The following is a 25,513-nucleotide window of genomic DNA, read 5'->3' on the forward strand; positions in this document are numbered from 1 at the left end:
CCTCTTCCTCCGGAAACCCTCCTTGTCACTTTAGATGTCACCTCCTTGTATACCAACATACCTCATGATGACGGAATACAATCGTGAAGGGAAATATGGGACTCTCGCAACACTTTAGAACCACCAACCGAATGTTTAGTCCAGCTGCTTACTCTGGTCCTTAAATGCAACAATTTTACCTTTAATGGTGATAATTTCCTTCAAATAAACGGGACAGCGATGGGGACGAAAATGGCACCGTCTTACGCCAATATTTCATGGGCAAATTAGAGAAACATATTATTTCATCATCTTTATCCAAACCTCTGTCTTGGTTCCGTTTCATCGATGATGTTGACATGAAATGGATCGAATCCCAACAAAAATTGGATGCTTTTATCAGACATGCAAACAACGCCCACCAGTCAATAAAATTTACATATGAAATATCCGACTCTAAGATATCTTTCTTAGACACAACTTCATCTATAAAGAACGGTGTCATATCAACAGACCTCTTCTGTAAACCTACAGATAAACATCAGTACCTTTCTCCCCAAAGCTGTCACCCCAAACACTGTACAAAAAGTATCCCGTACAGTCAAGCTCTCAGAGTAAAGCGGATTTGCTCCTCTGAGGAGGCTGTCACTCAGCGGTTACAGGAACTTCGGGGATTTCTAATCAAACGAGGTTATAAGAAATGGGACATAGATAAGGGGTTTGCGCGTGCTAACAATAACAGCCGCAAAGACCTGTTACAGTACAAAAAGAAGAGGCGCAGCAAAATAGTTCCATTTGTGTTAACATACAATCCCGCTTTTTCAAACCTTTCACGTTTGATCCGTGCCAATTGGCAAAGTATTGCCAATCACCCAAAATTATCCAAAATCTTTCCCGATCCTCCTGTCTTAGCTTTTCGGAGACCAGCAAGTCTAAAAGACTTATTTGTAAAAGCTGCCGTCTCCTCTAATAAAAGCTGTTCAACTACAGGATGGTGCAAGTCATGTGGTATCAAACGATGTCTGACTTGCCAACAAATAGTGAATACTCAAACATTTACTTGCCACTCCACTGGGTCTGTGTACACAATATTTTGTAATGTAACTTGCAAAACCCAGAATGTTGTATACATTCTTCAGTGTCGATGTGGCATGCAGTATGTTGGCGAGACAGAACAGCCATTCAACAAACGCATGAATGGTCATCGTAGCGACTACACATGCAAGCCCGACCTCCCCGTAAGTCGTCATTTAAGATCACATGGGCACGCCCAAGCTGATCTAAAAAAACTTACCATCACTATCATAGATCACAACGAGGATTGGTCAAAGGCCGACAGACTTGCTCGGGAAAGTTTTTGGATAAGAAAGCTGAGGACAGTTTCCCCAGAGGGCATTAATGTAAAAACATAGAAGAGTCACTCATTTTTCCTACCATTACTAATTTCCTGTCATCACTTGTGCCCAGTTACTACGGCTTCCGTACTGGACCCTTACACTTTTCAGGAATTTTTTAATTACATTAGTTTTGATTACAGTTGGCAAAGATGTGTAAGTACGCAGCCACGTTCTATTACTTAACCTTAGTAAACATTTATTACTCAATTTTCTTATCATCAAATTACTATATTTTTAGATGTTTAAATACGCAGTCTCTGATGCAACTGCCCTACCGTTGTCATATTTTAAATATCATACCAGTTTAGATCGGTCAGGACTGTTTATTGGGACTGTATTTCCACGCAGTTGTTTATCATCTCAACTGTCAACACCTTTGGGAATTTAGAGTTGTGCCAGTTCACATCGTAAATAACTTTTTATTTTTGGCATATTTTTGTAGACTTTGCGGTGTGTTTGAAAATTTTAAAATTGTTCCAGCGTTCGCTTAAATTGTATAAGATTTTGATAGAGTCTTAATTTGAATTGACATGATTCATTTTTCATCGTGCAATTACCGAAGAAAGATATCTGTTATCCGAAATATCTAACATATTGTTCGTTTTATTGTGTTTTTGGTGATGTTGTATTCTTTTAGACTTGTTATATATTATATTATGTAGTGTACTGCATCATGTTTATATGATCCATCGCCCCCTAAGATTTATCGTTGACTATTTATTCAGTCATTTTATATATATATATATATATATACTGAATTAGTTTTTATAATGGTTAGTGTTTGTTAACATTTTATTTTGTTTTGCGGCTGTAATTTCGAAGATTCTGTTTTAAAACATAGGGGTTGTAATGTAGGAACAGCGTGCATGCCGTTACAGTGAAGACTGTAATTTATTCCCGAGTGTGCCAAAATGTTATCGTCTTCATTGGTGTCATCTTCTTGTATTTATGGTGGTATGTTTTCATTTGCAGCACTTGTTTTTGGTAGTATGTTGTTCAAGATACCTGTTACAAATAGGACATTAGAACTTGTATAGTTTTTAGTTAACAAACCGAGTTTCCTATTTTGAAATCTGGTTTGATAAGGAGAATGGTTTAATCGTGAGAGGAAGACAAAATGTAATATCTTCATTATCCTCCTCGTCTGAAATGTCCTGGGGTTGAAGTCATAAAACTTTGCTCAGTGCTCGGAGCACAAAAATCGTGCTCGAAACATGAAATCCAGCATTTTCATTTGTTGATTTACGAGTACGAGTACAAAAACTGACTCGCAAGGCCAGACCTCACGGTCATTAAACTTTTGAGCATGATTTTTGTACTCAGACTCGAAAATCAAATGGCTTGATTTCATGTTTCGAGCATGATTTTTGTGCTTGGAGCACTGAGCAAAGTTTTATGCCTTCACAACACGCTACTCCAAAAAATTTGAAGAGATCATAGTATTCGTTAGCAACATTATTCTATAACTCCAACCAACGATGTTTTATCGCGTTAAACGATGTTTTAACGCGTTAAATGAAGTTTTAACGCGTTAAATGAAGTTTTAACGCGTTAAATGTAGTTTTAACGCGTTAAATGTAGTTTTAACGCGTTAAATGATGTTTTAACGCGTTAAAATAATGTATCGTAGCAACGTTTTTGTGTTGAATTTAACGCGTTAATGTGATTTATTATGACACATGTGGCCAGTGCGACGGATATATTATCGCGATAAACGTCAATTTGCACCTACGGGATAAATCCCAAACTTGATAATTGCAAAGTTTAACGCGTTAAAAATATTGATTTCTTTTCGCGTTAAAGTCTTGTTTTAACGCGTTAAAACTGTATTTATCGCGTTAAATGTGATTTTATCACGTTTAATTTTAACGCGTTACTTTATCGGGTTTTTGACATGATCGGCCTCTCATACACTGCTTTCAATATAAAATTTTTAACTGTTCCCATATGGACTTACTTATTATTATACCATGCAGTTTATCCCTATATAAAAATTATAATGCAAATGGCTAATCCTATAAATCTGTACTGAAGAAAAAGAAAAAGAAAAAAAAACAGTAATGTGAATAAGTTTTGCATGCTATAGTCAAAATCTTCATTTAAACCAGCATTTAGATTTAATGACTGTCTGATCTAGCGAGTAACATCAATTACATGAAGATTTACTAAACCTGGGAAAAGCTATTATTCATATCATTCATTTGTATTTCTTTCAGTGATCTAGTAACAGATTTAGTATTTTTCCTGATGAGAGATGGAGAAATAGTTGATGCTAGAACAACTGACAAACCATCATTAGACTGGCTTCGTAACTGGTTCATAATGCAAAAAGTACTGAAGCAGAGTGGAAAACACTACATGGTTTATAATAAGAAAGGCAGGGACATATTTCGGATGGATCAAAGTTGGCGTATAAATGTTGAAGGATTTGTTATGATGTCAGACATGAAGGCTATTGAACAGTTGCTGATAGATTCAGTGAATGTTACTATAGAAAGTAAGTATTATAATGTAGGGGAAAACCTATATAATTCATTGACACATTGTCCAATGTGAAGGTGGTGGTGGTGTGGGGGGGGGGGGGGGGAGTTATTTGGTCTTTGGAATCACGGTTGTTTGATATATCAATTCATGTCACTGGTATAAGACCATATTTTTTTTTACTAAATCCTACTCCACAGTTGTAGGTTATACAAGGTTTCCAACCAACAAAACCTTGGATGAGTTCTATAAAAAAATATTTGAAATGAGAGTTACTATGTTCATTAGGGGAACTTTTTAAAATGTATAATAGCACTATTAATTCTTATGGCTTGTAAGAAACTTCACTCTCTAAAATCCAGAAGGAGTAGAATCATATCTTAAAGTAAGCAAAAAACTATTGCAGCATTTCATTTTGAGCACGTCCCTTTTACTGTGTGTTGAGGGATATATGAGCTTGCTGTATAACAGTTCTTCCTTTATCAAATTGCTTATTCTTTCAGGGCTCGACATTACCGTTTGTCCGATTGTCCGGGACAAGTGGAAATAGGTGTCGGGCAAGTAGATTCATCATACTACTTGTCCGATGGGACAAGTGAAAAAATCGATGTCAGATGTTAACAGATCAAATTCAAGACTTATGCATTCCTAAAAATATGAATGATTGTTTTATTGATCATACAAAATCAAATAAATATTCATTGATTGAACCAGAGACATGTAAACTTGTATAATATGTCTCTAATGGAACGTATTTGAACATGCTGGCAGCCATTGACCAGGGGAAATAAGTAAGGGGATGTAACCCAATGTTATTATTTCTTCTTAGTATAAGCCTCCTTGAATTAGGAGCACCTCCATATGCATGATATGGAGTTTTACCATTGTTTGCCTTAACTTTAAATTTTTGAATTAAAGTTTGTGTCATTTGATTTTGCTTTTAGGCATAACATTAAATTAAGAAAGGTTTTATTTAATAAGATCAATATGTTAAATTAATAAGTTAAGATGTAAAAATTAAATGAAATCTAAAAAGGCAGATTTTTTACTAAAATGTTTTATGTACTTCCTGATCATATCTCATGTATATTAGTGTATGTAAAAGTCAAAAAAAAATTGTAAAATCTTGTTTGGCACCATCAATAAATTAAAAAGGTTTATTTATAAAAAGGTGCCAGGTGTATTTGGTTTAAACCATACCACTACTTCAGAATGAATATAGGTCCATGAATAGAAGAACCTAGTGGTATGGAAAGAGATATAATTTAATGATCGACACATGATATATAGTGACAATGAGTCAGAGAGCTCAGTCTTGCAAATAAGCCTTCAGTCTGAAATAATAAAATGAATTTTGATGTGGTATTCATATCACATAATAAAATACTCCCTTTATTGATCTTTATTAGGTAAAATCAAAGGGCAAGTGTTATTATTGCATATAACATGTATTATCAATATGGAGGAATTTCAATTAAAAATTCGGACAAGTGAGTTAAGAGTTCGGACAAGTTGATTTTCTTGCAACTTGTCCGAAGGGACAAGTTAGAAAAAATGATAATGTAGAGGCCTGTCTTTAATATGATATTTTCATTTTATTAGCAGCCAATATTGAAGTACAGATATTAAAGTCTAGAATGTTCATGGAAAAGAAAAGCAGGTATATAACTTAATTACTGGTGTGTGATTAAAAATCTAAGGGCTATTAATTCTCTTTACTCTTTCACATTATGTTAAATTCAAAGGCACTAACCAAGTAACTGAATTAAATTTTAACCCCACTAAACATGAAGCAGAACAAAAATGACAATCATTTAGTACATACCACTTACTACATTCCAATGATGCTGTCTACAAACTTTCATATTGAAAGATGGTTTATCAACTGTTCAGCAGAATTTCATCCCCATGTTGCAGAGAAGGAGGAATTAAGTGTACCCTTGTCTGCCATTCTGTACCTGAATACGTATATTCCAAAATTGGTTTCCATTCTCAAACTTTACTTTGCTTCAACCAAATGTTATACACAATGCTTATTACCACAAAACTCAGATCAAGTTCAAATTTGGGTGGCAACACATTTACCTTTCTGGAGTTGTGCTTCTTTGTAACGTTGTATACATATATGGAATTGAGGGCATATCTGTATCCATTGGATACATTCTCAATTTATCTATTTAGATATCAATCACTGTGTTTCTATTTAGCCTTCCATAAGCTATCCATTCTTGTTTTATAATGCCCCATTTATGCTTTCTGTTCTGGGTGTGTGGTCATTAGTCCGTCTGTCTGTCCCGCTTCAAGTTAAAAGTTTTGTGTCAAGGTAGTTTTTGATGACATTAAAGTTTAATCAACTTGAAACTTAATACATTTGTTCCTTATGATATGATCTTTCTAATTGAAATGCCAAAGTTGGAGATTTGACCCCAATTACACTTTACACTGAACATAGAAAATGATAGTGGGAGGGGGCATCTGTGTACTATGGACTCATTCTTGTTTATAGGATAATGATCCTTTACATATTATATTGTATTATTTAACACATCATAACTTTTTTTAACAGGAAACTAATGACAGCACTATACTATGTATGGAGAGTTAATAGGGTTATACAGGAGAAATCACTGACCAGCACCTTAATCAGAGAGAACAGCATTGTTTACATGAGGAAACACCTTTCTATGTTGAATTATACATTGTATGACTCTAACACATCAGAGTCTACACTGTTTATGGACTATCACTTTGAGTTATACTTCAAGATGGAATTATCATCTATAGAATTGTTGGCAAATTTTTCATCTCAGCTTATAACTGCCTTACAGGCAAAATGGATGGGTATGACCATAATTTTATGTTAAGTTTTTGGAAAATGACGCAGTCATTGTTCCATAACTGCCGACCTGATTTCTCTGCCTACCGCGCTTGGTTTCGTATTTACTAATTTCAATACAAACTGGAATGTGCTTGTGTTATCATTATGCATGAGCATTGTGTAGTAATCAGCCAGGAACCAGTTTACAAACTAACTGGTTTCTGTTTGTATTCCACTACAGTCGAACAAAGTGTTGTAGTTTGACAGGAACCAGTCCAGAATTTTGTAAACTACAAAACGTAATCGGTTATTATCATTCCGTTTTGGTGTTTCATACCGACTTATATGGTTTGAATAAGCTTAAGACCCTTCAAACATTAATGTGATAGGTATATTTAAGACTGTTTTACAAAAGGATGAAACTGTTTTGCTTTAAAAGTCGTACTATAGTGATATATGTTATGTACGGATTTCCACTCTCACCGGTTAATTTCTTCTTTTACACGTGCTTTTGAAACTTCCTGTTTAAACATCGCAAGTTTTAAAATTGTTTCTTGAGTGAATTAAACTTATTTTAACAATCACGAAGCGTTCGGGAATCATTTCAAGCAGTTTCTTCTTCTCTTTAATGATGGAAAATAGGTTTTCTCAAGAAAATACCGCAAACGATCGCAGAGGAATTGAAACGTATAAGTCAAGTCGGCACCTGGTTAAATTGGCATCTAGTCAAATCAGCACCTATTTGACGTCAATTCGGCTTCCAATAATATTTATTATAATATTTTCTATTCAATTAATTAATAACTGTTACCAAGTACATAGTGAATATTAGGTAAACAACGAAACCAAAGTGAATATGTTGTGTATAAAAGTAAACAACGAAGCTATTGTTTTAACCATTAGACAATTATTAAAATTAAATGGAAAACTATGAGTCCCTTTCAATAAATCAAACTTTCATGCCAAATAATTAGCAAATTTAAGGTTTTTTTTTTTTCAGTAATGTTTAAACAGCATTAAACAAACAATCCTGTAAAAGACTCAACTGGTTAAATAATGCATAAAAATATCCAATATCTCATGTATTAGTCCAAATAATAATGACGTCTGACAAGGCTATTTTATTTTTTTCTGGGACGCCTTCCTAAGACGTTCGTAGGAAGGCTTCCTAAGAAGGCGTCCCAGAAAAAAATTAACATAGCCTTGTGGTCATAGGAAGGTGTCCCAGAATAAAATTTAAAAAGCCTTGCCAGACGTAATAATTATTTGGACTACTCATATATATCATTAAAAATACACCAAAAAATTCATGTAGTTGAGAAAAATAAATACATACAAAATGAACATGAACATCCAAAAAAAGTGAAAGTTAGTATTAACTCTTTTTGCTTTAAAAATTTACAACTGCATTTAAGTATTGAATGCTTTTTTTTTGTAAATTCATTGAGGTGTAAAAGCGTTGACCGAAGTACTTTTTGTATGAAGCGCGTAAGCGTAAGCGCTTCATTCTAAAAATGTGCACACGGTCAACGCTTTTGCAACCCTATGAGGTTACAAAAAGAAACATTCAATACTTATAATTACTTTTTTTAGCTAGGATCATGAAAACACGAATTTTATAACTTTTTTATTCAATTCATCTGTGCACTTTATTGTGGGACCACGTGTTATCATGAATGAAAAGTTTTATTGAGTGATGCAATTACTTGAGGAATAACATGTGATGTGCAGTTAGCCAATCAGAATAAAGTATTATAATGAAACATATATCAAATGTAATTATAACAAAATACATTATGTTGTAAGAGTTATCTCCCCAAACACTGTTTTTCTTGTGGCCACCTCTCCTTCGTAACCGTAAAAGATTTTATTTTACCAAATTGCTCGTTACATATTTAGGATAAGAATATTCGTTTGAACCATAGCTCTATGGGGACTCCATATGAGAGTTATTCCCCCTTTTTCATTTGATTCAAGCGATATGCATTTTCAACTGGTAAACCATAACTGATAGAGACCTAAGGTCTTCATGAGGTCATTGGTACTAAAAATGAAAATGAGGTCAATGTCAAAGGTCAAGGTCATATTATAAATTTTGATTTTGGCTTATTTTTACTTCTTTTCAAATACTGTGACATTTTGACAAATAATTTTTCATAAATTATTAGTTGCGACATGTCCTTACTTGTATATTTTGGTTGAAAGGCTGTGCATACAATAAAAGGGAGTTTTTGTCCATCTTACATTTAAAATTACGCGTCAAGTGGTAGTACTCATTAACCAAACATATTAAAGACCTAGGATATTTTGATTCAAGGTCCATGGTTTGTGACCTTGAAATTGAGGTCAAGGTCATAGGTTAATAGGACGTTATAAAGCCATAGGAACTAACATTTTAAACTGATTTTTCATATTTCAATATAAAAATAGATCTTTTCCAGTGGAAAGACTTCAATTGTTCTCTGAACAATTTGTTTTTAATTTACTTCATATTTTGTGGGAGAAGGGGGTTCAGACTATGTGGTATCAGGTCTGTTTGCGCCCAATACACTTTTGCACCTCGCACGTTCACACCCAAGGTTCGTTCGCACTCTACTCATTCGCGCCCAATTTTAATTCAAATTCAAGTTGAATAATTGGAAAATCATGATTGTTGTTTTAAATTGCTTTGGTGTAAATACTGAATGTATTTATAGCTTGGTATGAGTAAAACATTGAAGATTTTAAAGGAAAAACACAAAAGATAATTGTTTTTAAGCCCTTTGATCTGAAACAATGAAACAATAAAATAAAGGAACCAAAATATAGCAATCCACTATTATAACCAAAACATGATAAAATTTATTCAACACACAGAAAAAAAAATAGTCAGAATCTCACTTCATTATGAAAGAGGTCAATGAAACAAAGTATAGCAATACACTAACCAAAACATGATTAAGAGTTATTAACGCTAAATAAAACGTTGACAAAATACCACTTTATTTAGAAAGGATTATTATTATCTTTAACAATACGCTATCCAAAACATGATTAAGATTTATTCAACACAAAAAAAAAATGCTGTCTCACTTTATTTTGAGACAATGACAACAATTATACTTATAAGAAAACACTTGCTTACAGAGTTATTAAACACAAAACCAATTAAGATTAGTTGCGAACATGTAGGGTGTGAAAGTGAAAGGGGGCGAACATGAGTTGGCGCAAACGTGAATGGGCGCGAATGGACCCGGATTCAGCCTATGTACCAGTGAGAAATATAGAAGCCTTTCCACGGGATTTATTTGTACAATTCAGGTAGTCTTGACCTATTCATTTGTCTTTAAAAAAAAAACAGCCAGTTGGCACCTTCACTTCACACACACACATATACGAATATCAATTATATGCTTACGAGACATGTTGCATTGTTAAACAAATTACGGTATGTGAAAATCAAGACTTGCATAAAAACTATCCCAATATTAGAGACAGTGGCGTCATTTTTCTTCAGAGCTTTCAGCTCTTTGATTTACATAAAAATTGAAATTTTATTATTTTGTGTTGATGCTAATGTTTCTTATTAAATTAATACATTTTTAACATAGACTTATAAATTTATAGAAAAAGAACATGGTTAAAAATAATAATAATTAATGTTAGTGTATTATTCATAAGCATAAAAGACACACATTTACCTAATTGTTTCACATTTATTGTTTTATATCCAGGTTATACAGGCCAAGGTTTAGAAGTACATGTAGCATTCCAAGAGAAAGTCTACATTGACAGTAATCAAACGTAAGTACAGTAGACAGTTTCCAATTACAAAAACCATGTGGTAAGATGGCTTCACAAGTTCTGTGTATCATAATAATTGTTTGTTAGTTACTTAATGTTCGGAATCTACTAAGCATCATACTTGCCAACCTCTGACAATGGAAAATCATGTCATGACATGACATGGCATGTCAAAAAGCGTGTGAAAACGCGTGACGTAGTTGCGGAGTTTTTAATATGAATGTGGTATAAATGTTCATAATTTCACATACAAATTTGTTTATATAAAAAAACAATATATATTCTACTGTAAACTTTTATTGTAGTAAGTGGTTTGTTACGTTTCTTTTAAAGCAATATACCACTAGTCACATATTTAAAACAACTGCTAGTTTCAAGTTTAGCTACATTTATTTGATAATTTCATATAACAGCACTCAATATAAATGTAACATAGTCAAGTTCTGATCAGAATTCAGGGTCAATTTCTTTATAATTGAAAATGCTCTCCCACAGTAGGAATTGATATTAGACTGAATAAGCTTCATCAAGATTTTAAAGAATGTCATAATGTTTTGTTCATTTTGCAATGTAAAAAAAATATCATCTATTATCTCTGCCATTGCTTCCATTGCCTGGTCAAAACTGGGTAGTTCATCAGATGATAGCTGGTACTATGAGAGCTTATCCAACAGTTCTGTGATATTTTCATCCCCATGGCCTGTAGAAATCTGTTGGCTAGATTTGAATCTGAAATTGAAAAAGAAAAATGTTTTATAAATTTGATTTCCATTAAATTAACGTGTTAAATGCTTATTTAAATAGCTACATTGTATTTCTCCTCTTCCATGTATTGTTATAATCAATGCAACATAGAATGCACAATGCGTTACTTGTCACACGATCATTTAAACTCGAACTCCAAAATATATAAATCTTGAAATTTATCTTGATACCGTACATATACATCGTTTTGGCTTAACAATTATCGACGCTTTAGACGACGGTACATGCACTGAAAGCGACCTATTTCTATTCTCATTATCCTTACAAAGTGAATTGGAAAGAAAGACACAAAATCGTAAAAACTAATCACAAACTACTTACCTTTTACTGTTTGTCCATATAGAAGAATAAACAATATGGCAGCCAAACAAATACTTCGAATTTTTCGGTATTTATCTCCGTGTAATGAAAAAACCCGAGAATAGCGATATCACTAACGACCAAAAAATTAAAGGAACGAAAAAGCGTGTAATTGCGTGTAAAGTGGTGAAAAGCGTGTACACGCCATGTGACAAAATTCTCACGGGTAAACCGTTGAAAAAGCGTGTATTACACGCGAATATCATGTCACTTGACATGTATGCTAAGCATGCACAATGACCAGTTTGCATTAAATCAGTAAGTTGATTTGAAGTGGGTAACTAGTACGTGAAAAATTTCAAATTGGAATTAGTTTTAACTGTCGTCAAATGGCAGGGTTGAAAACCCATCAGATTACAATTTTTTTTATATGATTTCTTCATGTTATACCTTCACTCTAAAAGTTTGTGCACTTTTTGGATCTTTTGGATACATACTTCTTGGTTGTGGTTACTTTGAATTTTTGACTTGAAGAACAATTATTTTTTCCCCTCTTTTCTCAAAATATTTAATGGACAGAACTACTTCATATTTGGTCAGCAGCTTGACTGATGAGTTGGGTTCTTATTGCTCTGTCTGAGACGTACTTCCAGTTTTCAGAAACTTTGAATTAAGTGTTGGGGTTAGCTAAGCACAAGATAATGAGTGTTCTTTTTATTTTTATTTTCAGAGAAGCATGGAGAGTGGTATTTTTCTTGACTTACACTAATGTAAATAATGGAAACAAAACAGAAGTAATTAAATCCGAGTTTTCCAAACCAATAACTGAGTTGTTATTGTACCAGACTTTACCATGGACTGGTTTGAATGGACTGGAGTATAAACTTTATACTGAAGCCAGATCACAGAAGGTCCTGTATAAAAACCAACATTTTAATATTCTGTTATCAAGAGAGATATCAGTGTTTGACTGGAAACGTATTGAAACTGATCTCGGTGTGATATGGTGCAAACATCTAGGTAAAATTTTGTAACACTAATTGTTAAACATAGGTTTCAACTTTAATTCATGTTTTTTCTATCGAAATGGTTTACTTGTTATTCCTAAAAACAATCTCTAATGACTGAAACACTTCTTCTTTGTGATTAATAATGAAAATTGAAATATCTAAGATATTTACCTGAAAATTATTACTAGATTTATTTTACTTGACTGGGCAGGATTTACGAAGTTCGCTTAGATAGGAGTTTTGGGATAAACTCATCAATGAAGTGTCAAATTGTTCATCCAATATCATACACTTAATTGTTTTATATAACGATTGGTGACACTGATATGTCTAATGAATTAAAAGTGTCCAGTTTATTTTATTTTTATTTCTTACATTGCAGGATGTAAAGATAACACCAGTGTTTCTATTACAATAACAGAGCAGGAGAAATATGTGGACATTTCTGGGTAAAATTATATTTTGTTATTATATTCAAATTTGCAGCTACCAGAATTATAGTAATAATTGAAGAATACTTTAAAGTAAAAACCATTTTGAATCCCTGAGAATATAGAGTTGGAAGTTATATAAGTAAAGCATATAATAGTACATAAGTTTAGTTTGTTGTAAATGATACTTTCAAAACAATGTCTGCTATAAAAAAAAAACATCTATACTTTAGTATTTACATGTTGAATTTCCAGTAGTAATTTGTTGATCTTTCTTTTCAGAAACTTCTACTGGAATCTTGTATACTTTGTGATGGAACATGGTGCTGTTTTGGATTCTAGACGTTATCATACGATATCTGTAACCAAGGATATGTTTAAATGGACCAATCAATATGGTGGATCGTATGAGGTGGTTGTCCACAGGCCTGGTACTATGTGGAAGTTTTCATATGGCTTTCGTCTCTACACTGACTACTCAGTAACAACCAATATCAAATATCTGAAGGAAGCTTTACTCAGAGTCTGGTATCTAAAAGGAATAGGTAAACATGCTTTCAAATTTCATTCACAATCCCAAGTCATTAACAGCTAGATGGATATAGATGAAACTAACAAATAATTAACATATAAGGATATTATTTGGGGTACATGTATAAGAAATAGGTCTCCCAAAAGGCTATAAAACTTGTTTTTGCTCAGTTTTTTTGTTTTTTTGTGTGTTTAATGATTAAGTAAGGTTCATCATAAGGAATTGAAAAATATGGCCGTGTTTACACCTCAAAAATTACTATGAGTACAGACAAACTGGTACATTCAGGAAAGTTTTAAGGCATGGCAGGAACTAGATATATAAAAGTTATATGAAGTCTACGTTTCAGAAAATGAAAAACTTACCTGCATTTTGATGTGCATTTTTTTCCAGTCTGCAGAAGATAGCAAAATAAACAAACACCCGAGTTTCATTTGATACGGTCCACTCAGTTACACAGTTTAAACCTGTTAAATCACCTATTGTTTACAGGTGTCTATTGTCCATCTATTGTCCATTTAAATCAATACTACTCACAACATTATTTATATGAGGGGAGCTTCTCAATCGTTTTCACTACTTAGTTAATTTTTGCACCTTCTGCAGGAACGAAAAAAAATGGATAGCAAAATCTAGAAAAGTTAATAATTTTCTGAAACATAAAATGCATTTAAAATTTATATATCTAGTTCCTGCCATCCCTTAAAACTGTTGCAGGTGTATAGGTTAGTCTGTACCCAGAGTAAAATTTGGGGTGTAAATACGGCCATTTTAGCCAAAAGGTTATGATGAACCTTAATTACACATTTCATTACATGCATCTTTAAAAAACTAAAATTCTCAAGAGATGAAAGTTCCTAACTGGTTCTCATCTTAAAGAGAATCCTGATTCAGCTCTGAAAAGAATCATAAAATTAAAATGTTTATGATATTAGATACTAGTATTTGTTTTAATTTTCAGTTTCGGAAAATTGCAAGTGTTTACAGATTGACACAGTTCATCAGCGACTAGTTACTGATATTACAGGGTTAGTATGATACCTTGTCAAACATAATGTTAGGATCCCATTTTAATTTGGGCAGTTATAGAATAAATGTAAACGTCATTATAATTTATTGGATCAAGCATTTTGAGTTAAAATTTGTATGTTATGGTTAGCTAAATCAAAGATTAAAAGCAGTATGGCTATCTGAATCCCTCGCATACTTAAATAAGTTGTGGTAACTCAGAATTGAGAAGAGTACAATTGGCTGTAATCATCACATATCTGAAACTCATTTCCAATGTGGACTTTTGCTACCTTTTTGCCCATATAAAAGCACAATGAAATTGAGAATGAAATCATGTTAGTTTAGTATAGTGAATACTTTTTAAGGCACACATCACATGTTGTTAAATTAAGTCTATTGATCTGAGTTCAACTCTTTTAATTACAGGAAAACAATGTGGGAACTGACCTACTTCATTCGCATCAATGGCGGTTTGGTTCACTCGACCACATGGCCTCGTATTGATCCAGCATTGATTGACATCAGTTCACAGAAATCATTTAAGTTCCTAACAAACATCGATACCAAACTGTTTGTCAACTTGATGTCATTCTACTCTAACTACAAGATGTCTAAGAAAGATATCACCAAAGTGGAGAGGGAGTTAACTACCAAAATTGTAGATAAAAATGTTGGTAAGTATAAAAGATAATGATAATTTCTGTGATAAATGAACTATGCATCTTTTTTAGCCAAATAAAATGCAAGCAACTTTCGGCCTGAGAGAATTCTTGCAATAAAAAATGTATCACAGTCAGCCATTATACCTTATGATGCATTACAGTTTGTTTTTAATTGGTCAGAATATCAGAGTATTGTTGTCTTTTGTGTCGACATATCCTTTTATTGAAAATAACTGTAAATAGTCAGCAGTATCCACTCTTTTACCCTGCCACACAATTACCACTTTAGGTGTTAGTTCACTTATAGCATTTTAGTTGATAAATGTTTAATTGACATTTTTAATGCCTATTTTTCAGTATACAAGACATGTAGATGTGTATCAGTAAAGATTACATCTCAAGAACAAGTAGTAAACAGTAAAGGGTAAGCTTATTCAAATTTTAGATTAGTTAGAAAGTAGGAAAGTTGCTGTTATTGTATAAAGAAAAATTTTATTTTTTTTTAAATGAGTCTTTAATAGTAAGCAAGTTACACACCATTGTCACATTAACTGAACAATCAAAAAAAGAAATACAATTTTTCCTACCATTGTCTTGAATGTATTGTCATTTCCATGAAAGAAAACAGAATACAAACAAACAACCAATTGCAAATATTCTTTCAAATCTTCAAACCTGTAAACAATTTACCATCCCCAGTCATTTATTACTATCTGTGCAGCAACTTCATTAAACAATTTGTGATTACTGTGGGGTAATTACATAAGCATTGGGATGCAGAAAATGTACGGGAAAATTCAGAAGTGATCTTTAGAACTACCATAGTTTTAGATCATTAAAGGATATTTTAATTTTGAAATTTCAGGGACCAGAAACCTACTTTTAATCATATCTTTTATCCTAAATTAATGCTGAAACAAAATAACATTTTTATTTCAGAGAGATTGTTTGGAGGGTAAATTACCAAGTGTTGAAAAATAAGAAGACCATTAAGCCATCAAGCATCAAACCAATCAACTGGTCTACATTTAATTTTAACATGACAAATATACATGGACATAAGTATCGCTTCTCCTGGGGCTGGACAGACTGGCAGAAATACTTCCATTATAGTTACCTTGGGGGATTATATGTAGGGTCCTGGATACAACCAACTGATTATACCAAGTTTTACAGTGCTCTTGTTGAATACTACAAACAGCATTACAAAGGTATGTTAGATTTTATGATCTTATGTACACTCAAATAGTGTTTTGACAAAATTGTTTTTGAATATATAACTTATTTTAGCTGTATTATGGTATGATAAATTATTCTTCTCAGGTTTCTGTCTGAGTTAAAAAAAACAAAAAAAACAATGGAGAATGACTTCTTTTCTTTTCGATTTCAGGCCATAAAATTCATATTGAAGGATTAAATAAAACAAAGGAATATTATACTTCAACTGGGTAAGTAATATTTATAACTGATATAGTGATGTTTAATAGTAATTAATATTAAACTAGGTAATTGATGGTTGACTGGGTAATTGATGTTTCACTGGGATATTGATGTTTCACTGGGATATTGATGTTTAATTGGGTAATTGTGGTTAATTGGGTAATTGATGGTTAACTGGGTAATTGATGTTTAATTTGGTAATTGATGTTTAATTGGTTAATTGATGTTTTACTGAGTAAGTGACTTTTAACTGGGTAATTGATGTTTAACTGGACAATTGATGTTTAACTGGGCAATTGATGTTTAATTGGGTAATTGGTGTTTAACTGGGTAATTGATGCTTAATTTGGTAATTGATGTTTAATTGGTTTATTGATGTTTTTCTGAGTAAGTGACTTTTAACTGGGTAATTGATGCTTAACTGGACAATTGATGTTTAACTGGGCAATTGATGTTTAATTGGGTAATTGGTGTTTAACTGGGTAATTGATGCTTAATTTGGTAATTGATGTTTAATTGGTTTATTGATGTTTTTCTGAGTAAGTGACTTTTAACTGGGTAATTGATGCTTAACTGGACAATTGATGTTTAACTGGGCAATTGATGTTTAAATGGGCAATTGATGTTTAATGGGTGATTGATGTTTTATTGGGTCATTGTAAGTAAGTGCTGTTATACTGGGTAATTGATGTTTCACTAAGTAATGGATATTTTATTGGGTAAGGGATGTTTTACTGTTTATAGCTTCTTACTTAACACGGGATCTTTATGATAAAATTTTTTATCATTGGTACTTCAAAAAGTGGTATTAAAAAAGGCATGATTCTCCAATGCATTATAAAGCTTATAAAACTATTTGAAGACTGTGGTTTTATCAAGAAAATAAAACGGTGAAAGAGGTAGAAGAAAATCAAAGCTTTGAAAAAATGCATAAATATAATGACAAATTTGAAGAAAATTATTATTTTTCCCCATATTTTTAGAGAGAAAACTTGGAGGCTCCCATTCATTCTGACAGTAGATGGTAAAACAGTCAACCCACCAGCACTCAACACAACAGAGTTTGAAGCAATGTTAAATTTTACTTCTACCAATGGGAAATCTTATAAACTAAAGACTGGGAGGCATACAATAGATGCTACTCATATCTTCTCCTTCAACTTAAACCACAAAGTGTCAACAACTGATCATGATAAAATGAAAGGTGCTGTCATTACTGCCTGGTGCACAGAACATCCTGGTTAGTATAATATCTGCAATCAATATGTCTTGTTGCACTCAGATTGCATTTCAATGAAAAAACTATGATCTCTATTATAGGGGAGGATTTATACATTTGAATAGAAACAGTTCTCTCTTGTTCGTATGAAATCCGCAATCCATTTGTCACTTTGAACCCATCTTCTTTAAACTGTTTATTTGAGGAAAGAATTTTTAGAAAAGTAAAGAAAGTCATATTAATATTTTGGTAATAAGTGTTCAGGATTTTTACCTGTGTAAATATTAGGAAAAAAACCAGTAACTCTAAACAGGATGTACTTGGGTGTTTGCAAGGAAAAGAAGTTTGGAAAAATATTCTTGTTATTCATACATATTGTAGAATTTGATTATTCTTTTATTATGCCCCAACTACAATAGTAGAGGGGCATTATGTTTTCTGGTCTGTGCCTCCGTTCATCCCGCTTCAGGTTAAAGTCCAATCAATTTGAAACTTAGTACACATGTTCCCTATGATATGATCTTTCTAATTTGAATGTCAAATTAAAGTATTGACCCCAATTTCATGGTCCACTGAACAAAGAAAAAGATAGCGTGAAGCTCAGGTTAAAGTTTTTGGTCAAGGTAGTTTTTGATGAAGTTGAAGTCCAATCAACTTGAAACTTAGTACACATGTTAACTATGATATGATCTTCCTAATTTTAATGCCAAATTAAAGTATTGACCCCAATTTCACGGTCCAGTGAACATGTAAAATGATAGTGCGAGTGGGGCATCCATGTACTATGGACACATTCTTGTTATACATACTTTTAACGTTGTATTATGCTGTTTTACAGGGGTTGATCCTTCCACAGTAACTGTAGACATTATGGGACAAGAAGAACTGGTAGACAAAACAACAGGGTAAGGAATAAAAATAGTAGGTTTGGCTGAAGAGTGAAACCACAACCCTTCATATTGAGACACACTGTGGATTCATTATTATTCAATAGATACCAATTTTCTGGGATTTTGTGGTACATGGGAACCACAAATTTCAATGTCTGACCAATTTCTAATGTTATATAGAAATGTATGCAGACTTTGGCAAAACCACAAAAACAAACACGGAAAGTAAAAATTAGTACCCACATGATGAATAGAAATGAATCCACAGTACATGCTATCACATAAGGGCAGAGGCTGTAAAATAGGTTTTGATGAAAAAGAATACTCAAAACAATGCCTTTGTAATGCAAAGCTGAGTGAAGAGTTATCATTTGTCAACATGTTTTAAGTCAAAATAGTGATCATATGTTGTTGATGATTGCTCTCTTAAAAATGATACTTTTGATTTATTCTGATCATGAGGATGTATATAGAAAATCAGCACATATTATGTCATGCTGAGAATAATCAGCGGTTCTTCTATGTACTTAACCAACACAAGTAAATAAAATTAAAAAAAAAATATAGAACTTCATCATTTTGACAATTATTCAGACATCTTGCTATATAGGTTGCTTTTGCTAAAAGTAATTCCCTATGTTGTGTGATGGTTTATAATCTCTATTTATAAACTTGAATAATCATTTCTTATTTTTTCTAAAATCATCAATTTAAAGAAATCAATTTAAAATTTTGACTTGTTTTGAACTACCTTCACTATATATTTAGGGGATCAATATTTTTGTTTATATTAAAATTACTGAAATCTGCTGGTTAATGAGACAAGATTTAGAGTACACTTAGAAATAAACATTGTCTCTAATGTAAAAAAAAAAATGAAATTCTAGTAAGATTATGGCTTCTTTTGTAGGAAGTCTTCATGGAAACTGCTGTATACTTTGTCTGTAAATGAAACAAAGACTGACAAGTGGACTTCTTTAAGTCTAACTAATTCCCATCTGTCTTCACACCTGAACTTTACCTCTGTAACAGGTGTCCCTTATAGTACAGTCGACCTTAAAAGTTCTATATCTACTAGTAGTCTTCATCATTTATACTTTAAATCATTTGTGGCCACAACTGACTTCAAGATGGTTGCCAAAAAATTGAAAACTTCATGGACTGCTAAATTGAAAGGTAACACTATTTGCAATAGTAACAACTTCTATTTTATTAACCTTGAAATTCTTGATATGTAAATTGAAAACATTGGACTTTGAAAGGAATAAACACGAAGATTTTGAGAAGTAGGTAGTATGAGAACATTTAATGCAATATGCAATTCTACTAATGAGGAAAGCTATAAGCCTGAAAACAAAAATCATTGCATATGTACTTTGTCTCACTCAAAGTCTAATTGTTTCCTTCCCCTTGCCTGTTTATACTGAATAAATTGAACTTTAATGAACACTTTTTGCAGGAATGGGACTAGACAACATAGAAATAAAATTTATCAGACAGAGACCTATGGTTACAGAAACAGGGTAAGTCATTGGTAATTGATGGTAAGTGAAGTGAAAACCAAAAGATGTTTTCATGCATTTGACTAATTTGATACTTATAATAATGTAAAAATATAAGTCATCTCATTAGAAAATTCAAAACGGAAAGTCCCTAATTAAATGGCAAAATCAAAAGATAAAACACATCAAACAAATAGATAACAACTGTCATATTCTTCCTGACTTGGTACAGGCATTTTCTTATGTAGAAAATGTTTTATTGAACCTAGTTAAACTTCTCACTTGTATGACAGTCACATAAAATTTCATTATATTAACAAAGAAATTGTAAAGACCCACCAGGGAGTGTTTAGCTGCACATAGAAAAAAGTCAATCTGAGCTGCATTTATTCTACACTGATATATTAAATTTCCATCTGAGATCAGATATTATTGAAGAATACCTTTTGAGTTTTACAGAAAAATTCCACTTGAGTTTTACAGAGATTATACTTCTGTATAAGTGACATATAATCATATGACTAGGTGAAAGGATGTATCTTAGGTAGTATATCATTGTTTTGCATACAGTCTATGTTTCAATTGTCAGAATGCGATACTCACCCAGTTACTTTATCATTTATAAAAACTTCAAAATAATTTCTGAACTTCCAGTACTATTGTTTCATACTATTGTGTCATTTTACAATACTGTTATGTTCCATGGAATTTGAATTTGAATATAGATTTATTTTTTAGAGAGAAAATCTGGAGTTGGGAGTATGTGATAAACATGAACAACAGTGTACCTGTCAATATACCTTTACCTGAGCTTTCACACACAGCTTTAGTGGCAGTGTTTAAGAATGTGACCTCTACCATTGGGGCCTCTTTGGTATTAGTGAAACCATCTATATCTAATATTGAGTACAACAGTCACTTTTCTGTGTATCTATCCAGTAAAGTTACACATAACTCATATGAAGAGTTCAAGAAAAGAATTATTCAGGCCTGGAAAACAAAAGGTAAATTATTTGTTTTCCTATTGAAAAGTATTCACTATTATCAGAGAAAAGGGGGGAAATCAAAGCATAAAAACGCTGACATTCACTTTAAATTTGAATTATGATTGTGTATGGAATATGCCTTAAATGTGTAATAGCTGAATATATCAAGCAACCAAGTTAATTTCTCAGTTTGAAACAAGGAAACATAGAGGAATGAATGTTCATTTTGTTAGTTACTATATCATGCTTTGTTACGAAGGTCACCTTTACCTCTACTTTATGCACAAATGACTTTAGTTTAGGTCAAGATTGCAGAGGTGCAAATAGTTGTTTTGCAGAACATCATGATTAGGCATTTTTTTTTTATGGTAATTGAGGATAGGACCTTTTTATTAGCTCACCTGACCTGAAAGGTCAAGTGAGCTTTTCTCATCACTTGGCTTCCGTCGTCCATAAACTTTAACAAAAATCTTCTCCTCTAAAACTAATGGACCAAATCTAACCAAACATGGCCAAAATCATTATTAGGGTATCTTGTTTATAAATTATGTCCCGTGACCCGGCAAACCAACCAAGATGGCTGCCATGGCTAAAAATAGAACATAGGGGTGAAATGCAGTTTTTGGCTTAGAACTCAAAAACCAAAGCATTTAGAGCAAATCTGACATGGTGTTAATTTGTTTATCAAGTCCAGATATATCTGCTCTGAAATTTTCAGATGAATCGGACAATCCGTTGTTGCTGGGTTGCTGCCCCTGAATTGGTAATTTTACTGTTTTTGGTTATTATCTTAATTATTCATATAGATAGAGATAAACTGTAAACAGCAAAAATGTTCATCAAAGTAAGATTAACACATTAGTCTACAGGACCAAAGTGGTCAGTTGACCCCTTAAGGAGTTATTGCCCTTTATAGTAAATTTTTACCCATTTTTCGTAAATCTTAGTAATCTTTTACAAAAATCTTCTCCTCTGAAATTACTGGGCCAAATTAATCCAAACTTGGCCACAATCATCTTTTGGGTATCTAGTTTAAAAAATGTGTCCGATGACCTGGCCATCCAACCAAGATGGCTGACACGGCTAAAAATAGAACATAGGGGTAAAATGCAGTTTTTGGCTTATAACTCAAAAACCAAAGCATTTAGAGCAAATCTGACATGGTTTACAAATATTTATCAAGTCAAGATCTATCTGCCCTGAAATTTTCAGATGAATCGGAAACCAGTTGTTGGGTTGCTGCCCCTGAATTGGTTATTTTAAGGAAATTTTGGTGTTTTTGGTTATTGTCTTGACTATTGTTATAGATAGAGATAAACTGTAAACAGCAATAATGAACAGCAATTTAAGATTTACAAATAAGTCAACATGACTGAAATGGTTAATTGACCCCAGAGGAGTTATTGTCCTTTATAGTCAATTTTCAACAATTTTCATAAAATTTGTAAATTTTTACTAACATTTTCCACTGAAACTACTGGGTCAAGTTTATTATAGATAGAGATAATTGTAAGCACTAAGAATGTTCAGTAAAGTAAGATGTACAAACGCATTACCATCACCAAAACACAATTTTGTCATGAATCCATCTGTATCCTTCGTTTATGATATGCACCATAAACCAATGTGAGCGACACAAGCTCTTTAGAGCCTTTAGTTTTAGAATCCAGTAAAAAAATGCTTTATTTTTTTGATGAACGTTTGATAAAATCCCTTTCTACTGCCCCTTATCTACGTTAAAAAATTAGTTGATGCATCAGGTTATTTACGTTTTTGTACAACGCAAGAATTTGAATACCTAGACACTGTTTTGCGCATCAACTCAGCTGAGGTTGGAGAAGATTTTAGATAGATATGATGAACAATCTTTATTTATAATATTTCAGGAATGAATGTTACTATTGACCATATGACACAAGAAGAACTGGTGGATAAAGTTGATGGGTAAGACTTTTTATATTATATAAGTAATAAATGATGTAAGAAAAGGAAGACATGTAGTGAAGAATCTGAAAAAAACAGTTCTGGTGAATAATAGAACCTGTATCTTGTAATACTTTACACCATCAGCAATTAAGGTCTGTAAATGGGTTTCAGGAAGAATTGTTGTTGAAATGTTATGAAAAATCACTTATTTGTCATGAAAGCAAGACATAGCAATCCTCCATTCCCTGGTTGGCATCAGTCTGTGGTTAAATTTTAAGGCATAAGTAGCTTTGTCAAATCTTCCTTGAATGGTATGAAACTAAGAAGGTTCTTCGGAGTCAAGAAAAAGCATTTGAATAAAAGTGTTTGCATTTTTTTTTTTTATGTTTTTCAATATTTCACAGATATTTTTAACTGGTAAGTAAAGTGATATAAAATATTGTGTTTTTTTGTAGCCATTCTGTGTGGAGATTAGTTTACTTTGTGAAGAAAGAAGGTAAAGTGGTAGATTCCCGTACAGCTGTCAGATTAAACACTACAATATTCTATGGCATCAGAGGACCTAGAGGAACATATAGAGTGTTAAACAAAGTCAATCAGGTTGACAATTCATTCATACCATACCAGTGGACGTCTTCTGTGTTTGTCAATCATAGATTTGGAACAGAGGCTACCAAGAAAATGAGTTTGCTCCTGAAACAAATGGTGGAAGAAAAATTATATTTAACAGGTAATTTTACAAAATTGCATTTAACAGGTAAAATTACATTTACAGTGACTTGACTGTTAGTGTTGCTCTCCACCAATTGCAACTCATTCAAAATTTTGACCAAATCGCAATTTGTTTTATTAAACCAAAATGTTCAACTGGTCAGAATATTGAACAATTTGTTCAGTCAAAAATGTGAAAGTGCAAGGTGATAAAATAAAACATACTTGCAATCCTATAAGACTTTAACTCCACTTTCATGATGTTGTGACAAAATTAGTCTATTAGTTTGTATAGGTATATTATAGTCATTTCCATGCTGAAGGAACTGTTATTATTTTGAATTGCTATAACATGTCCAAACTAAGCTTTCATGCAGTTTTTCTTTCTAAAAGTATTCTATATTCATAAGAACCAGATATCAATTTAAATAAAACATTATATATTCAGTAAAATATGTGAAATAACAATATGCTATTGATAAGTTTCCATGGGGAGGTGATCTAAAATATTATTCTTTTAAATAAAGATTTTTTGAAAGAAAAAATAATTATCTTCCCATGGAAACTTCCTACAAACATATTGCAATTTTACTAGTATTAACTACGTTAGTATTAGCTAATGACTAAAACGTTAACATTTTTGTTTATGAATGATATCATATTTGTTTCAGTTTGTAAAGACGTTCCAGTAGATATACAGTTTCTTTTAGATGCATCAGGAAGTGTTGGAAAAATTAATTATGAGAAACAGAAAGATTTTGTATCGAAATTTGGAGAATCTTTTACAATTGGACCTAAAAATATTCAGATTGGTGTTACCATATTCTCAAGTATTATTAAAAATCAGTTTAACATGAATAAATACTCAGTTAAAAGGGATTTACTGGCAGCAATAAAGAATATTACATATATTAGTGGCAAAACCTTCACTGATGTTGCATTGCAATATGTTGGAAATCATTCATTTACCAAATCTGCTGGTGATCGAGAGAATGCAGCTAATGTTGTTATAGTTATGACTGACGGCAAATCACGTGATTTTAATAAAACAAAGTTGGAGGCAAGTAAACTTCATCAGGCTGGCATCCAAGTGTTTGTTATTGGTATTGGTAAAGGAATTCAAACTAATGAGTTGAGAGTTATTGCCTCTGATAATGGCAATGTATTCATTGTGGACAGTTTTGATGCCCTGAATTCCATACAGTCCAAGCTAAAGGCAACGACTTGTAAAGGTAAGCATTTTTTTCTATTTGTACAACAAAACAGTATGCCAAGTTTTCTTTAATGTGAAAGAATTCTTTACTAACAGACAGTGGTTGTTGTGTGTTGCCACGTTACATATTTGGTGCTTTTTTTTCTATCTTTTTTGACATGAATTAGGCCGTTAAGTTTCTTTTGAAAAGTTTTTAAATTTTCATAACAGGGCCTCTTATGGATGCCTATATGGGCCTTGCTCATTGTTGAAGGCTGTATGGTGACCTAATGCTGTTAATGTCTGTGTCATTATGTCTCTTGTGGAGAGTTGTCATATTAGCAATCATACCACATCTTCTTTTTGATATTTATAGTCTGGCATTCATTGTTTTTTATTGGAAATCTATAAATATACAAATCAGTTAAAGAAAAAGATGTTTTATATTGCATGTATATGTTTGATTTTAGCAAACACT

At 32.4% G+C, this 25,513-nt stretch overlaps 1 protein-coding gene and 1 long non-coding RNA gene across 2 annotated transcripts in view; one reads left to right on the plus strand and one right to left on the minus strand.

Moving 5' to 3' along the window:
• The window catches only part of LOC134699009 (uncharacterized), a 61,117-nt gene that overhangs the window by 33,907 nt on the left and 1,697 nt on the right, over nt 1-25,513 (plus strand). Inside the window, exons 16-35 of the mRNA XM_063560704.1 lie at nt 3,593-3,873; nt 5,460-5,517; nt 6,424-6,698; nt 10,389-10,458; nt 12,254-12,543; nt 12,916-12,982; nt 13,247-13,509; nt 14,458-14,524; nt 14,934-15,181; nt 15,527-15,593; nt 16,109-16,380; nt 16,560-16,617; nt 17,593-17,849; nt 18,667-18,733; nt 19,629-19,894; nt 20,178-20,241; nt 20,959-21,224; nt 23,093-23,150; nt 23,588-23,862; nt 24,515-25,075. Coding sequence (XP_063416774.1) covers nt 3,593-3,873; nt 5,460-5,517; nt 6,424-6,698; nt 10,389-10,458; nt 12,254-12,543; nt 12,916-12,982; nt 13,247-13,509; nt 14,458-14,524; nt 14,934-15,181; nt 15,527-15,593; nt 16,109-16,380; nt 16,560-16,617; nt 17,593-17,849; nt 18,667-18,733; nt 19,629-19,894; nt 20,178-20,241; nt 20,959-21,224; nt 23,093-23,150; nt 23,588-23,862; nt 24,515-25,075 — 3,830 coding nt within the window. The remainder of the gene's footprint in view (nt 1-3,592; nt 3,874-5,459; nt 5,518-6,423; nt 6,699-10,388; nt 10,459-12,253; nt 12,544-12,915; nt 12,983-13,246; nt 13,510-14,457; nt 14,525-14,933; nt 15,182-15,526; nt 15,594-16,108; nt 16,381-16,559; nt 16,618-17,592; nt 17,850-18,666; nt 18,734-19,628; nt 19,895-20,177; nt 20,242-20,958; nt 21,225-23,092; nt 23,151-23,587; nt 23,863-24,514; nt 25,076-25,513) is intronic.
• On the minus strand, nt 10,830-11,652 carry LOC134706275 (uncharacterized). The gene is made up of 2 exons (XR_010105606.1): nt 11,545-11,652; nt 10,830-11,187 (listed from the first exon to the last, which is right to left on the minus strand). It is a non-coding gene; the product is annotated as an uncharacterized LOC134706275 (long non-coding RNA).

Source organism: Mytilus trossulus, chromosome 1 (genome assembly GCF_036588685.1).
Source record: "Mytilus trossulus isolate FHL-02 chromosome 1, PNRI_Mtr1.1.1.hap1, whole genome shotgun sequence".
In the NCBI taxonomy this organism is placed as follows: Eukaryota; Metazoa; Mollusca; class Bivalvia; order Mytilida; family Mytilidae; genus Mytilus; species Mytilus trossulus.